This window comes from Semicossyphus pulcher, unplaced genomic scaffold (assembly GCF_022749685.1).
Source record: "Semicossyphus pulcher isolate SPU_LCO1_2020_fin unplaced genomic scaffold, fSemPul1.0.p SCAF_9, whole genome shotgun sequence".
In the NCBI taxonomy this organism is placed as follows: Eukaryota; Metazoa; Chordata; class Actinopteri; order Labriformes; family Labridae; genus Semicossyphus; species Semicossyphus pulcher.
In genome coordinates, this window is record NW_027211770.1 from 18678013 (window position 1) to 18693191 (window position 15179).

The 15179-nt window shown below is 40.6% G+C and overlaps 2 protein-coding genes across 2 annotated transcripts; both read right to left on the reverse strand.

Moving 5' to 3' along the window:
- Positions 1–2123: 2123 nt before the first annotated feature.
- msh5 (mutS homolog 5) lies at positions 2124–11320 on the reverse strand. Its single transcript, XM_069656348.1, has 25 exons — positions 11219–11320; positions 11021–11144; positions 10758–10838; positions 10395–10448; positions 10184–10305; positions 9962–10071; positions 9622–9657; positions 9138–9220; positions 9018–9063; positions 8074–8212; positions 7880–7942; positions 7660–7788; positions 7453–7525; positions 7203–7312; positions 6966–7046; positions 6777–6864; positions 6618–6685; positions 5855–5973; positions 5616–5742; positions 4909–5058; positions 4586–4660; positions 2826–2972; positions 2486–2623; positions 2334–2407; positions 2124–2244 (listed from the first exon to the last, which is right to left on the reverse strand). Exons 1-25 carry the CDS (start codon positions 11318–11320, stop codon positions 2124–2126), a joined length of 2460 nt encoding a protein of 819 aa, XP_069512449.1.
- A 551-nt stretch (positions 11321–11871) lies between these two features.
- On the reverse strand, positions 11872–14989 carry LOC138584574 (SPRY domain-containing SOCS box protein 2). The gene is made up of 3 exons (XM_069656843.1): positions 14433–14989; positions 12696–13504; positions 11872–12594 (listed from the first exon to the last, which is right to left on the reverse strand). Exons 2-3 carry the CDS (start codon positions 13438–13440, stop codon positions 12464–12466), a joined length of 876 nt encoding a protein of 291 aa, XP_069512944.1. The 5' UTR covers positions 13441–13504; positions 14433–14989; the 3' UTR covers positions 11872–12463.
- Between the last annotated feature and the right edge of the window lie 190 nt (positions 14990–15179).

Genomic DNA, 15179 nt, shown 5'->3' on the forward strand with positions numbered 1-15179 from the left:
TTTAAAAAACCTTCTAATAAAGCAGCAGAACAGAAGTCTAAAAATGTCCACAAACAACCTTTATGAGTTCACGCTTAATTTCAGTATTGATGGATCAGACAGGTGTACCTAATACAGACTTCCTAATGCTCAAAATTGGCAACAGAGCTTTGATTTCGTAAGTTTGCACTTACCTCACGTCTATTTCGTCTGACCGTTCACCTGAGCTGGCACAAGCTAACGAGATGACAGGGGATAAGGATCATGAGCCTTCCTTAACTCAACTCATTGCCCCGCGAAGGAGATTAATTCGGTTCCAGCAGCAGCAGCCTATTGCAGTTCTGAGACCATCCATTGGCAACAAGATGGGCTATTCTTAGCATAAATATCTGACAGAGAGGCTGTAACATGCAAAAACACCTGGATAACAACACATTTTAGTAGCTAAATATGCTCTCGTTACAGTTATTTAAATATGAAATGGCACAGGTAGTATGAGCTTTAAACAACTGCAGTTTCCCACTGCAAAAAAGAGCTAACGAGTTGTATCACTTTCAGGGATTGTGCAGTACAGTGGGGCAGGGATAACTCAGGGTTTTTCCCACTTCAGCACAGAGTTGTTCTGCCAACTCTTTCTATTAATTCCAGTATCTGTCTGTTTAATAAAAACACGATGCAGCCCGAAGACTTGGAGCTCTCCCCGACTAACACAAGTCATCCACTCAAAGAAACAAATTCCAGACTGCTGCAGAATAAACAAAATATTTCTGAGATGCTTAAGTGCTCGACAGAATGTGGCTCATCAGTTTGGCTGGATGTCCTTCGATAGCTCTCCAGCAATTCACACATTCAGCACAGCCTGAATTATAAATGAGTCCAAGGAGCTATTATATAAAAGCCTCAAAATCTGAATAATCCAGAGTATTTCTTCCATTAACATTGTGTCTATAATTTAGATATGTATTGTTGTTCTTTGCTTATCTGTCTTGTATGTTGTTAACAGTTTTTCGTGCTGTTTCATCACCGATTTTGTGGAGTTTTCCCCTGAACTTTCTATCTTGCCATCCTGACCATGTTTCCTCAGTGTACTGGATGTTTTTTCATATTGTTATTAGACGCTGTGTCCTTCAGCTACATTTGCTGTCCAAATTCATGCCAGTAAAGCTTGTTTGTGTCAAACTGTTTCTGTGGCGTTTTTTTGGGCTCAGGTAAAGAGAGGGAGCCAGCAAAGCCGCTCTTGGAGTCAGTCGGAGCGGAGGAGGTTCTGAAATGTTTCCGTTGTGACCTGGGCTTCTGGGATGCCTGCTATACCACTGAAACCAACTGCAGCCGCAAGGAGGTCTGCTTCACGGGCAGAGGGAAGGCAGGTGTGTTGGATAGGGTCATCTCTGTAGTCAGTGTATGTTTATGAATTCATATCAGGGGGCTTTAATTTACTAAGAGATGTTACACTTATCTCCCCAGCTGATTCTCTGGACGTTAAGACTTTGGGGTGTGCGAAGGTGGAAGAGTGCGGCGTGGAAAAGAAGGTGGCGCTCTTCTCTGACACAACCATCTTTGTCATGACCAAATACTGCTGCAACACTCCCTTCTGCAACTCGGCGCACAAACGTCCGATCACCACGCTTTTCTATCTCTCTGTGGCTCTTCTAACTGTCTGGTACCTCTCTGAATCCTCGACGGGATCACAATGAACAAGCTGCATTTATATTTCTGCTGTCGAAACAAAAAGGAAAAAAGACTGTGAAGTGATGCTGAAAGGACTTTGACCATATGGTGAAGAAAAATCACCAGCATACTGTACTTTCATACGGCCCAGTAGACGACTTAATTGGAAAACGCTACTTAGATAATTAGAGCATAAACAGAAGTTTAGAGAGACTTCAATCCAACCAATCTGTTTGTTTTCTTTTCATCAGGGCATTTCCGTCTGAAAACAAGAAAAAAATCTAGCCTTTCAAACATTTGCAGTAAAATATTTATTTAAGTTATATTTAGTATAACAATTATCATATTTTTAGATAACTGTATCCTGAGCATCAGCTAAAGTATGCTGTCTGTCAAAACCAGCTGAACATTAGATAGTGAATGAACGAACTGACCATGGAGTTGTAGAAATGTGGTTAAAGTTGCGGCAGAACAGTTCAGCTGCGGTTCAGCAGCTCCCCAGCAGAGGGCAGGAGCTCCTCTTTCATGAAGTGCTGCAGGTCCAAGTCTTTGTCCTCCAGGTCGAGGCCCAGGAACTTCTCCACCACGGACCTACACCTGTCAACCACACACAATGCACATCTGCCTGTAAGACAGACTCTGCTCCCTTCTTTTTTGCTATTCGGTGCAGCTAAAGTTTAACGAACCTGTTTGCCTGCTCATCTGATGATGCTCTGTCAATGCGTTTGACGGGCCGCCCTGTCCTGTACAGTTCAGACACCTGACCAAACACACATACCCACAAACAGTCTGTCTAGCTGAGTCTCTGTCTGTGTTTGTGTAGCTAAGTTAGTGTTACCTCCACTCCTCTCTGTACGAGGCTGGTTGGCAGGCCTGCCAGAGTGGCGATGTTGGCAGCATAGCTAGACTGACAGATCCCTTCCTTCAGTTGGTACAAAAACACCAACTCATCACCGTCCACTGCTGTCTCCAGAGTCTAACACACAGACACACACACACACAAAGTTATAAAATAAACTTCTAATGACGTAAAACAAATCTCAAGTGGAGCCTCATTAGCTCATTGCTCACTATGAAGTCTGCAGTCAACATTATCCTGCAGCACAGACCTCACTGAACATTAATCAAATCCTTCAGGCTACATTTTACCACTGCACAATCTCAGCTTATCTTAGTACCAGAAGAGACAGCAGGTCGGAGGAGGGCAGGAGGCCCAGCTGCAGCAAACTGTGGAAGTTAGTGGCCAGCAGCACGTGAGGAACATCCGCCGGAGCTTTTCTCAGCCAATGAGAGATTGATGCAGCCAGCAGGGAGAGTCCATCCACCTGAAGGGGAACATTACACAGGGGCACTTTATCTTAATTTAATTTGGTCTTAAACTGTTTAATGCCTTTAACTATTAGACCCATGATAGCCTGAAATTGAGCCCTTGCCGGTACCAATAAATCAATTAACAGATAACAGAGCACCCTTACTGATCTGAGGATTTAAAGATCCACCAACCAGATGTCCCCTTGCTTTACTAAATGTTCACTTAATAAACAATGTAAATAATGTCACAGGTGATTACTTAATCTTTGATCACATTCACAACAGAATAGAAACTATATGTGTATTTAATTATAGTTTAATTCTCATGATAAAAGACAAATTAAAGTTTGTACGTTTACTTTGAAACTTTTTTTGTACAAATAGGTTACGTGTTTTTTCAGAATGAGGAGCTGCTGTCATTGTCTGACCATCTGAACTGCCAATAGGAGAAGAAAGCAGCAGCAGCAGTTTAGAAAAGCAGATTTTTTGAGAGGAGTTTTGCAATTATTTTTAAAAAATGTAATGTGAAAAAACTTGACATGGCGAGGGTTGTAACGACAAAGAGAGAAGGGGGTGCAGTCATATGGTACATGTCACCGCCTGCAGATAAAAGCTGAGAGTGTTACAGCTGTAATTTCCTTTCCCCCTTAAAGACATCGCCTCTCTTTTAGCTCTGTTTTTGCTCTCCACCAACTCCTGATGGAACTATCAGGCTCTAAATGCAACACTATGCTCAACATTTAGTTGCTAATTGAGTCAGTCTGTTGTTTAGTGCTGGGTAGGTTGGATACAATAAGGTTCGAGTTGAAAATAACAGCCTGCTGCGGCTAAATACGCTATTAGAGTGGTATGAGTAAACTAAAACAGGGAAGTTGTTTTCCAGGCAGCTGGACAATGAGCTGAAACTCGCTGTAATGCTCCACAAAGCTGATTGGAGCTGCAGATGTAGATGACAATTCTCTCTTGGTTCATCACTATGAGCGACCCCTTTCATACTGTCATATAAGGCATCATAATTATAAAAATATTGATTGTAGCCACTTTAAATTCTTCTTGTTAACATTTGTAAACAAGGATATGACAGAACTCATTGAGCCAACATTGGTAGTTTTCTTTTATTCTTTTCTACTGGCCTCTGCCTCCCACACCTCTTTTTCTTCTTAAATAAATAAAATTGCTTTGGACCCTCTCCGTCCCTCTCCAGAGTAACATGGCAGACAGTGATGGAGGAGTGCATAATCACAGCACTGTGAATGCCGTGTTTCCAAACACCCAGCAGGAAACGGGCTCAAGTTATAAAAATATAAAATGAAAAAAAAAAAGTATACATGAAATACTTTTAACAGCCTGCAGGTTGCACATATATAATTATTACTTCCCTAGCCTGTAGATGGCGCACATTAACACCTCTACTGTTCATCTGCACGTCTACAGCTGCTGCTATTTTGCTGCTTATAGGAGGCACATGTTGGGCTGAACTGAAGGTCTGTTCGTGCTGCAACTCCACAGTGCAGAATATTGTCTGGAGCTGGTTCCAGACGCTTTGAATGTAATGACACTGTGTGTCCTTGTTATGAGTGTACATATGTATTGTATTCACAAAGGGCTGGAGCAGGTTTGTTCTTACTGTGTTAGTTCCTTTTCCAAATTCATCGATGAGAACTAATGAGTTGCCGGTGCTGCTGTTCAGAGCCTGGGCCATCTGGAGAATAAAGACGCAGACTGTTAAACTACACTGGTCTGTTTTATTGTGTGAGTTTGTGTGTTTGTTTGCGTGTGTGTTATGGTTGTAGGCAGTAGTTGCTGTATAAAAATGTCTTGACAGGTGGAGAGTGGGAGTGAAGCTAGAGGCCAGTAGTGTTGGAAGTTCATATCTTTTATTTCCACACCCACACACAGAAATTCATACACTTAAGCTTGTGTGCATAGAAGTGTGAGTGTCTTGGGTACCTGGTTGAGGTCTATCAGGAAGGTGCTGAGGCCCACAGACACAGACTCTCTGCTCTGCATACGGGTAAAGATCCCATCCACGAGACCAATCTCTGCCTCCTTTGCGGGCACATCTGAGCCAATCAGAGCCATGAACACAATCAGACCCACCTGCCAAAACAAAAGAGAGGGTTTGTGTGTTTGGTCAGTGATTCTCAGTCAAAACTCCTACAAAGTGATAAATGAGTACACTGTCATTAAGAAGCTTTATTAACACCCTTAATTACAATCCTCTGATGTTTTTTCTAATGAAGTTGTAAATTACAGTTTCTTCTAATAATGGGGAAATGTAAATCATGTACATGACGACAGACGTTATCATCTAGCATAATGCTGAGGTTAGGTGACAGGTATATGTAGTGCCACTAAAACTACAAAAGAAACAGATGTTTATGTGCAATTATGCTAAAAGAATTGTTTAGCTTCTTAAAGATCTCTTTTAGGCCTGCTTGTATTAACAGCTTACTGGGAGTACAAAAAGAAAATAAAGAGGAAAGGTCAATTTAAAGTAAACAGAAGTACATGATGGGCCATATAAAGACAAGGACATGGCAAACCCGTGTCACTCTGACATGAAAGGTTGAGTATAATGCAGCTAGTCAAGACCAAACACAGTTTATCACTCTACTTGTTACTGAGATGATTTTTTTTTTCTCTGACTGTCCCACCTGTTTGAGGTAGATGCTTTTGCCAGATGAGTTTGGTCCCGTGATGATCTTGACTCGGCCCTGCGTCTCTAAGCACTGGAAGGAGTTGGCCACAAACACAGGGGAGCACAGCTCTAATAGAGGGTGTCTAGAAAATTGTAAAACACAGCTTTTATCAATCATGTGCTGCATTCTCATATTCAATACAATTTCTACATTATGTGTGTTTGTGTCACTGTTTGTAGTGTGTGAGTGCCTACCTGCCCTGTATAACTGTTATCTTCCTGTGGCTGGCCAGTTTGGGTGAGGTGTAGCTGTACTCTTGGGAGGCGCTGCTCATAGCCATCAGACAATCCAGCTCAGCAGTGAGATCCAAGACCTGCAAAACACACACATGGAACACACGGACTGTCCTGAACAGAGCGGGTTTGAAATGAAGCAAAATAGAAGGTGGCCTCAAGCAGAAGCTCACAAACTTCAGCTCAACAGGATTGTGGATGTGAAACGAGACGAGGCCTACGGCCTTTGTTTTGGATGTTTTGATAATTGTTGTTATTGGAATCCATTACATCAATAATAAAGTTGAGTTAGTGAGTAAATCTCAAACAAGATGTTCTGAGCTAAGCGTCACTTTAATAAAACCTAATATGTTTGAAACCAAGTCTGTATTGCAATAAATTGTTTTGTTTATTTTACATAATTTAATTGCCAAGCCTGCTTAATAATTAGAACATTTCAACCATCATTCATCATTGGTGCTGCCCATAGGGTCCTGCCTTAAAAATAACAATTAAACTTGCAATTACAGCAAGAGATAGATATGTCATCTGTCATGAGACACATATCACAGCACTTGAAAGCTATTCAGGACCTGTTTTCCAATCAGATGTACAACAACCCCCCCCTAAAGGAACACTGATAGCTGATACAACAAACTTCACATACACACTTTTGCTTTTGATCATTTTATTGAAGAGGGAGCTGTGTTATAAACCTTAGAACCTGGAAATGATGCATACCAACCTTGTAAAGAGAAGCGCTCCTCTCGAGGATTGTGTTCTGCAACTGTGTCATCACGGCTGTCTCCATGTCTGAGAAACAGGAAGTACCTTCAGTGATTCCTAATATTTCAGGTACACAGCTATCAGGTTAAAGTTTTCTGCTTGTGAGGAGGTAAAATACCTCTTATGTCACAGTGCATGTCTCCGAGGAGGTCGTCCAGCTCCTTGGTTCTCTGGCTGCGGTAGTGAAGACGATCCTCTGACAGAAACTAACCCATGGACAACAAGGAAAGGGCAGAGTACGACATGATGGTCTGTCATTTTGAAGAACTCAAAATTAATAAACATGTTGACAAGCTCACACACAAACCATAAAGTCAAGCCCCTCGATCTCAAAATCCTCTTTCTCCACCATGCTGGGGAGGCGAGGGACAGAGAGCAGGAATCCAATCTGTAATGAGATTTAAACAATGAGTACTGATATATGTGATGCTCCAGAGGAACTGTTCTGTATAAGTCCCACCCATTACACAGTTTAATTCAGGTAAAAACCAGATGAGTAAAAAAAAGATAAAAGCTTATAGCTGTGTAGACATAAAGTTCAGACCAGAGGGATGTAAATGACGCAGCAGGAGGGGATGCGAGCATCAAGGTGTTCAAGCTCTCGTCTGGCTACATCTGTCAGGAAGTCTGACAAGCCCATCATCCTCCTCTTCTCTAACAGAGGGAGGAAGCATTTTTAACACTTTGAACCACCACCATATATGCTTTAAAGGTATTGAAACAGGCCCATAACTGTTGGAGACTTCTGATCAGATTTTTCAACTTTCATTATGTATGTAACTCTTAGCACTTACTCTCATCAATTGCTGGGTCCACGTTCGGTTTGATAGTGAAGCGGTTCTCAGCTACGCTGCTTTCAAAATCCACCTACATGTTCAAAATGAGAGGTGGAGGCAAACTCAATAACACTCAACAGCCTGCAAAACAATTGTAAGCTACCAAGCATATCAACAAAAGCCAGGACACTCAGATTAACAGCCGTGTACTAAAGCGTGTCTCACAACTCTGCTGATGAGGGAGGCAATGTAGTGGAGGTCATCAGAGAAGCCTTCACTTATGTCACGAAAGAGCTGAATAGACTGAGGCAGGTGTCGCACTGTGTCTCTGATACACACCACACTGTACACTGTCTGACAAACAAACACAAACACAACATTTTGTACACGATTCTCAGAACTTCTCGGGTGGATAAGGAGTGTATAGTTATACTGTTGCTCCAACCTTATAGAGACTCTGCCAGTCGGTGACTTTAGTGTGAGAGAGAGACATCCTGCGCAGAAGAGTCTAACACACACAAACACACACTAGCTTTAGGCAAAGGCAAAGTTTCCATGTTCAGGTGGTGACACAGCAGGGAAATGGATAAATAGTCACAGATGTGGAGAAAAAAGGAGGTCATTGGTCGGAGCTGTTACTGGTATGTTACTGATGTTGCGCAGCGAGGACTGCAGGGTGCTCAGGGCGTCGGAGTTACGAGGGGACGTAAAGAAACGTATCACTTCCTGTCTCCTGTGTAACACGGACAGGTCCTGTGTCGGCCGCAGAAACCACTCACTGAAAGAAGAGAGGACACCACTTACAGATATGTTACGTCTATAATACAAATAGAACAAACGATGATTACATATTCCTGAGAGAGAACAATTACAGTGACCAGAGTGAACCGCCCATGTTGTGTGCAAGGAAAGTGGCTGAATCCCAATACAGTACAGTTCCACAATAATTATAGCATGGAATTAAAATCCACATAATAACATTGGTGAAACAACCAAAATAGATGATGTATTATGTGGGAAAAGATGACATATTTGTGTTGTTGCCATAGATACAAGCAGGAGAATGCAAACCTCGAATTTCCAAAATATTCTACAGGAATCGCAATGCAGCAGTGCTACAGTGTGTATGTACAGTATATGCAAAAATTAACAGCTAAGGTTGTATTTTCCAAAGTACTTATTGTTATAAATCAGTTAATTGTTTAATGTAATAATTCTAACCTAATTATTATGGTTATATGGTTGTAAAACTGAGTATCATAGTTTCTATGCATGATGTATAGCACTTTCAATTTCTGCTCTTAATTAAATTAACTATTAACTTGTCCTGACTATTAGTAGTAGTCATAGTACTAGTACTGTAGTAGAAGTGGTGGTGCTGCAGCAATAAATACTGGAGCTATCTGACATCAATTTCCCTAACCAACTGCAGATATTTGGCACACTGTTAAAGAGCATGGTGGTAAACACATCAAATAAGTTTAACTGGATACCAAGAAGTTCTCTGTTGATAAAGTAAAGGCCTCTTTTTTATTTTTATTTTTTTATCGTGTGGTTGTACTCCAGCAAGATCTGTTTCTCACCGTAACAGTTTGGAACCAAACTTGCACCTGCAGCGGTTCAGTATCCCTGCAACACACAATAAGAAAAATTAATGTATTAAAGCATGTATAAAAACACACAGAGGATTTATTTATGCGTACCATAAAGACTGAGTCCCTCCTTTTCACCGGAATGAAGCTTGTACACTGATGGGTGTAGTTCTGACTTGAAGATCTGAAGTACACTGGAACAAATACAAAGCCCTTCGTTATCTCTCCATCACTATCTGTCTCATCCAATAATAAATCTGATTTAAATACCACATTTTATGCAATTTAACATATTTATTTTATAGAAATACAGTTTTTATCACAAAAGGTGCCAAAACACAGTAACAAAAAACTACAGCAAAGATATGCAGAGAAAATACAGATCTAAATTTAGGAAGCAAGTTTGAGAGAATTGTCTATATTTTCTTTTAGAATTAACAGTCAAATGAAAATGAACTAAACAGCTGCAGTAAAGGTTGTAATTGTGGAACAAAGACTTGTGATAAAAGATTTGGTAGATCAGTGTCAGCTTTTGTCAGGAACATATATTGGACAATGATCATTTACGTAATAGAGACGGCGTTGGACCTCTTACCTGTAGGTGTCTCGGTCAATGCAGACAACACCTTCACTATATTGGGAACAAACAATTCACATTTTAAAAAAGCAACCTTTTTCATGTATGAAAACTTCTGCATCACATATGACAAGACATCACATATGATACATTGTATTACAGTAGATGTACAGAGCAGCTTACTATGAAAACACAATGTCTGAAATGTACACCAATGCTGCCTGTTTGACAATCTAAATACAGAGCAGTAAAAGGGACTGTTCATTGACAAAACTCATTATGGGTAATGTGTTATCACAGTCCAATCTGTGTGTGTGTATGTGTGTGTATTGCAAAGCTACATAAATGTGTGTCTAACAGTGTGTAGGCGTGAAACTGCAGGATAGGAACTCCAACACTGCTGTCTTCCAGCTCCACTCCTACTCTCCTCCTGTCCAGACATTTGAGCAGAGCACCCACTACCCTCAGCTATATAACAAATGAACACACACACAAACACACAAAATGATGGACAGCTCATGATAAGCTCCTGCATAATGATGGACTGATGGATAGAATGATATGTAGACAGCTGGCTCACCATCAGGGGTGAGTCAAAGGAGATACAGGAAGAGAGGTAGGACATTTTGTCTCTTTCTGAAATGGATGCAGGAAGGAAAGGCAGATGGGCAGAAAGTAGCCTCTGCTTACCGACCTCTACACCTGCAGGATTCAAAATAATCAGTAAATTTTGGAAAATCCTGCCAAAACATGATTCAGCTCATTTGATAAACATGGTTTGTGTTTATTACCAAAGTCAACAAAGGGATAAGTTACCACCTCTGGTTTGTAGTTTGGGTTTGAACCTTGGATACAACAGAGGGGGAAGAGAAAACAACAGTTAATTGTTTGACAGAAATAGTTATAATGAACAAAGAGGTTCCATGGGGTAAAACTCACTATCACTATCACATGCCCAGTTAAAGCCTAATAAAGCAGTGTCTAATATTTGTACAATCTTCTCCCTTATCACACTAGCTTGCTGCAGAGTTAAGCAACCCAAATCTAATTTCTTTCCCTTGACCTAGATTCCTCTTGTCTCACACCATGTCAAAACAAAAAATTCTGTCTTGTTTCCCCTCCCTATGCTAAGACTTTTGTCTCCCAGAACTCACCAAGTTGTTGCAGGAAGCGTGTCATACAGCGCTCCTGCTTTGCACTGGTAATTATAACATGGGGACTAATCTCCTGGATCACTAAACAAAATGAAAACAGGAAGTAGATGTACATGGTAGATGTTTAAGGAGACAAGCAAAAATATCTGTTTAAATAAATAACTACGTTTTTGAGCTATTGAAAATACATGAAAAACCTAAAGCTCAGCATATTATGGGGAAGAGAACCTAATTGTGTGTGCAACAGTCTGTGTATTGCTTACCTCTGGCCAGCAGGCGGAGCTCGTAGTTGTCAGGAGTGTCTTTCATAAGGTGTAAAGAAGAATCACTACTGTCATAGAAGCAGAGGGCCACCTGTCCATGCTGGACCAAAACACTCAGTAAAACCTGGTGACAAATATAAACAGGAGTAGCATCCTACTGCTGCAACTGTGAACTTCTCTCCTGTAACGTGAGCTTACCGCAGGTGAGCCCTCCTCCTCTTCTTCATCTCCATTTAGGCTTTGAGGGCCAAAAACTAACCCTGCTTCTCCTCTTCCTCTCAGACTTTCCAGTGCTGCCATGACCAGTTAACTCTTGATAGGAAAAGTGAAAAAAACTTCTAAATGTTAAGAAAAGGTAAAATATCAAAATTAAGCATTTAAAAAGAAATACAATGTTAATTTGATCTATTGAGGAATAAGTTAGCCAGAACTGTGTTAAGTCAATTTTGACCAGTAGAGCTAACTATCCGTTATGCTAGCTACCTCGAGCCTCAACTAACCCAACAAACTATTATGTTGTAGAAGCTGACGTATTATTATATTAACATTCTTAACTTAGTTGCTGAAATATACTTACAACAGTTGTCGGGACTTTGTTTAGTAAAGCTAACGTTTAATAAGGTCTAATTAATTAGTATAAGCGGATGTCTTTTCTAACAGGCAGTTACCCGGAGAGCCCCCCTTCACGTGCACTTATTTTTTGCGCGTGCCTTCTTCTGCCGCTGTTGTCATGACAACAGCGTTCAGGGTTATGTTTGGCCAAGTTGAACGTTTGTCTTCGACCAGATAAACATTACATAATCTGGCTCAACATAGAACAAAAGACGCAGACAAACAAGATTTAGTTGCTGTATTTACTGTTATTAAAGTAGGAAATAGTACAAACTGTATTTTCTCTCTGTTCGTTTTAGGGAGTGTTACCTCTGACTTTACAAGGGGAGAGTATGAAAACCATTTATGTAGGGAGGGGCTGCGTATTATTCCACAATAACAACACTTCTCTTTACTGACAGTGATTTATGTTTTCAATAAAGAAAGACTCCATGCCCCCAAACAACACTACCAAACTGTCTCTACTCTCTTTTCTCCCAAAGTTTATGAGAGGATGAAACATAATAAACAGCAATAATGAGAATATCAAATATAAGTCAGAGTCATTTAAGTCATTTATATTATACACAAAGAATGAAACAGCCAGAGTTTAAGATACATTCCCTTATTGAAATAGTACCCTCAAAATGACCCACATTTCTTGTTGCTTACTGTACAGTACAAATTGGTTTCAAAATATTATCAGTGAACTGGACTATGTACATTAATATATTACATAAATAAATAAATAAGATGAATGATAAATACATAATACTTCATATAAAAGTCATAAGATCTTTGTACACTGTGCAATTATTCACAAAACATTCCTATTGTGTGTATGTGTAGAAATTAATGACTAGATAGCAGGTAGTGCTGGAGACGAGGGGGTAGAGGCAGTTTATCTGTTTGATTCCGTCTCTGTTGTCCTAAGAACTGATGTACTGACAGTCCACATAAAGCCATGAGAGCAGGAGGATCGCCTGTTATGGAGAGAAAAGAAAAACTGTGTTAGTTTATAAGACCCAAGCAGATGTAACTAAAGCAGATCTGTGTAAAAACCTGCGTAAAACCTGATACTTACGTGTTGCACCATTCAGGTATCGTAGTCGTATGCTGGCTCCTCCTCTCACACTGCTCACGGCTGGAAACAGCTCCACTCCAAGAGGCAGGTCTTTAAAAGCCTCGCCAAGGAAGATGCCATCGACAATAATTCCCAGAGTGCCTGCATCTGCGTCCAGGACCAGCAGGACGCGCTCAGGGATGTGGAAAGGCGTCTCTGCCGACTTTAAGTGTGTTGAATTGGAGGAAAGTGGCCTAAAATTCTCTGCAGCCTCACAGTGACCCATTTTCCTCTTTCCTGGGTAAAGTCCGAGACTCTGACCAGCATGCCAGAGCTGATTGGTTTTGAGTTCCCAGCCCCAGGACTGTGAGTCTCCACCAATTAGCACGTTGTATCCCGAAGCCTGCAGAGGGCATGTCTGCCTTGAAATACCGATGACGGCGTGACTCCCCCTGTGGTTGGGGTTCCACAGCACCTCCCACACATGAAGCCCACTCTTCACGCCCATCTCCGCCCTCGCTCCATCGCTGCTCAGCTCGACAGGTGAGCGTGTCACTTCCTTTTTGCAGGCAGACAGCATGAAGTGAGGAGAACGGTGGACTGAGCTCCAGTGTGAGCGACTGTCTCCAGCGGCAACCGGAGTGGAGTTCAGAGTGACAGCAAGACGAGGCGAGGTTGGGACAGCCAGACATGAGAAAGCTGATGAAGAAGAGGGAGCGCTGTCTTCTGCACTGCTGTACAGCCAGGCTGAGAGTGAGAGACCCATCGGTACAAACAGTCTATACAGGTGAACACACAGGCAGGGTTACTGCGAAGTAGTCAGTGAGAAACTGTGGAGAAGACAGACAACAAAACATTACTTTATATAAAAAATATATTTGATCATTCTACAATAAGAGAGTTGCATTGCCTGCACCTGACATATAACTCTGACCTTTTATACTGACATGCAACTTGTGATTATTTTTCGTGATTTATTAATTAATTAATTTTTTTAAGAGTAAAGGAGGGTGTTGGAGTAAGGTTAAGAAATAGTGTAGAGAAAAATACGGTAGATTAAAGGTAGCAGAGAATAGAGTATAATAAGAAATTAAGAGTAGAAGAGCATAGGTACAGTACTGTAGAGTATATAAATGGCAAGCTATAAAAGAATGAAATAAAATAGAAAGAAAAGGGAAAAAAGTGCATTGGTTAAACAAAGAATACAATAAGATAGGTCAGAGTAGAATAGATTAAAGTAGTATTATGTGGTGCTGAATAGGGAGAAAAGGTCAAATAGACCAAAATATAGGTACAGTAGTACACTCAGTGGTGAGAGAAGTAGTTAGTTCCCTAAGTAAAAGATAGGCCTATAAAGTAAAAATACCCATTATATAGGCAAATATTGTGCAAATGGATATTATTGAAGTTGCACTGACATATAAACATTTAACATGATGATCAAATGATTGATATTTTTCATACTGTTTTTAGAGTCTGTAGTTGGTAAGCTGTCCACTGTCTGCAAGGTTAACTACTAGACATTGCTGTCAGATAAATTCAGTACGGTACAACATTTCCATCTTAAACATAGCTAGTTTAGTGTAACTTGAAGTTTAGTAACATATTTAAGTACCTGGCGAGTAAGAAAAAAATACAATAAGATAAATACAGAAAAACTGAAAGGTAGTATTGAGTTAAGAGTAGAAATATCTCCACGTGCTCAGATTAAAAAACAAACATGGTCTTGTACGCTTTCAATAAGTCTGTAAATCTTACCAGATGTTTTGCTGAATGCTCCCCTGTGGTGTCTGTTTCCAGTCATCCTCTGTCTGTGTTTTTATAACCTCTCTTATCAACCATAGTGCGTGTTATCGCTGCTCGGCAACGTAACCGCGACGTCCGCTCCGGTGTTTTGGTGGTGGTTTTTTGGACGACCTCCGAGCCGGGAACAGCATATTCCATCACTTCAGACTGACGCCACACAGAGCCGCAGCAACAAGGACGAGATCTCCTGACGTGTTTGTAAACTGATGGACGTTCAGCAGAAAAGATATCATACATTTACGTCTTATCTTACCCTTTGTATTATCTTGTTCTGTAATGAATGTAAACATAAATGGCGAAACACACGAAGAGGATAAAACTCGGGCATTTAATCAACAAAAAGATAAAAATGAAATAGAACCCAAAACGGCTCATTATTCCAGAGAGCGCATGCGGAGTGCGCATGAGGAGTGATAGTAGTTACGTTGTGCGTCCTGGACGCTGTCTTACAGGCAATGTGACGCACTGGTGGTCCAAACTAAGCAGAATTGATTTAAGAGATACTGCAAACTGTATTGAACATCAATGCCGTTAGTAGCCTACTAATATTTCTATGTTTCCTCAAAATTAATATAATGGAGAAAAAAAAGAAGAATGTTAACACTTTAGTGTTAAGTTAAGTTCAATTTTTTTTCTCTAATTAATTAAACCGTTGTTTGTTGTGTAGTATAGCTCATGTTCAAATGCTCTGTTTTGTCA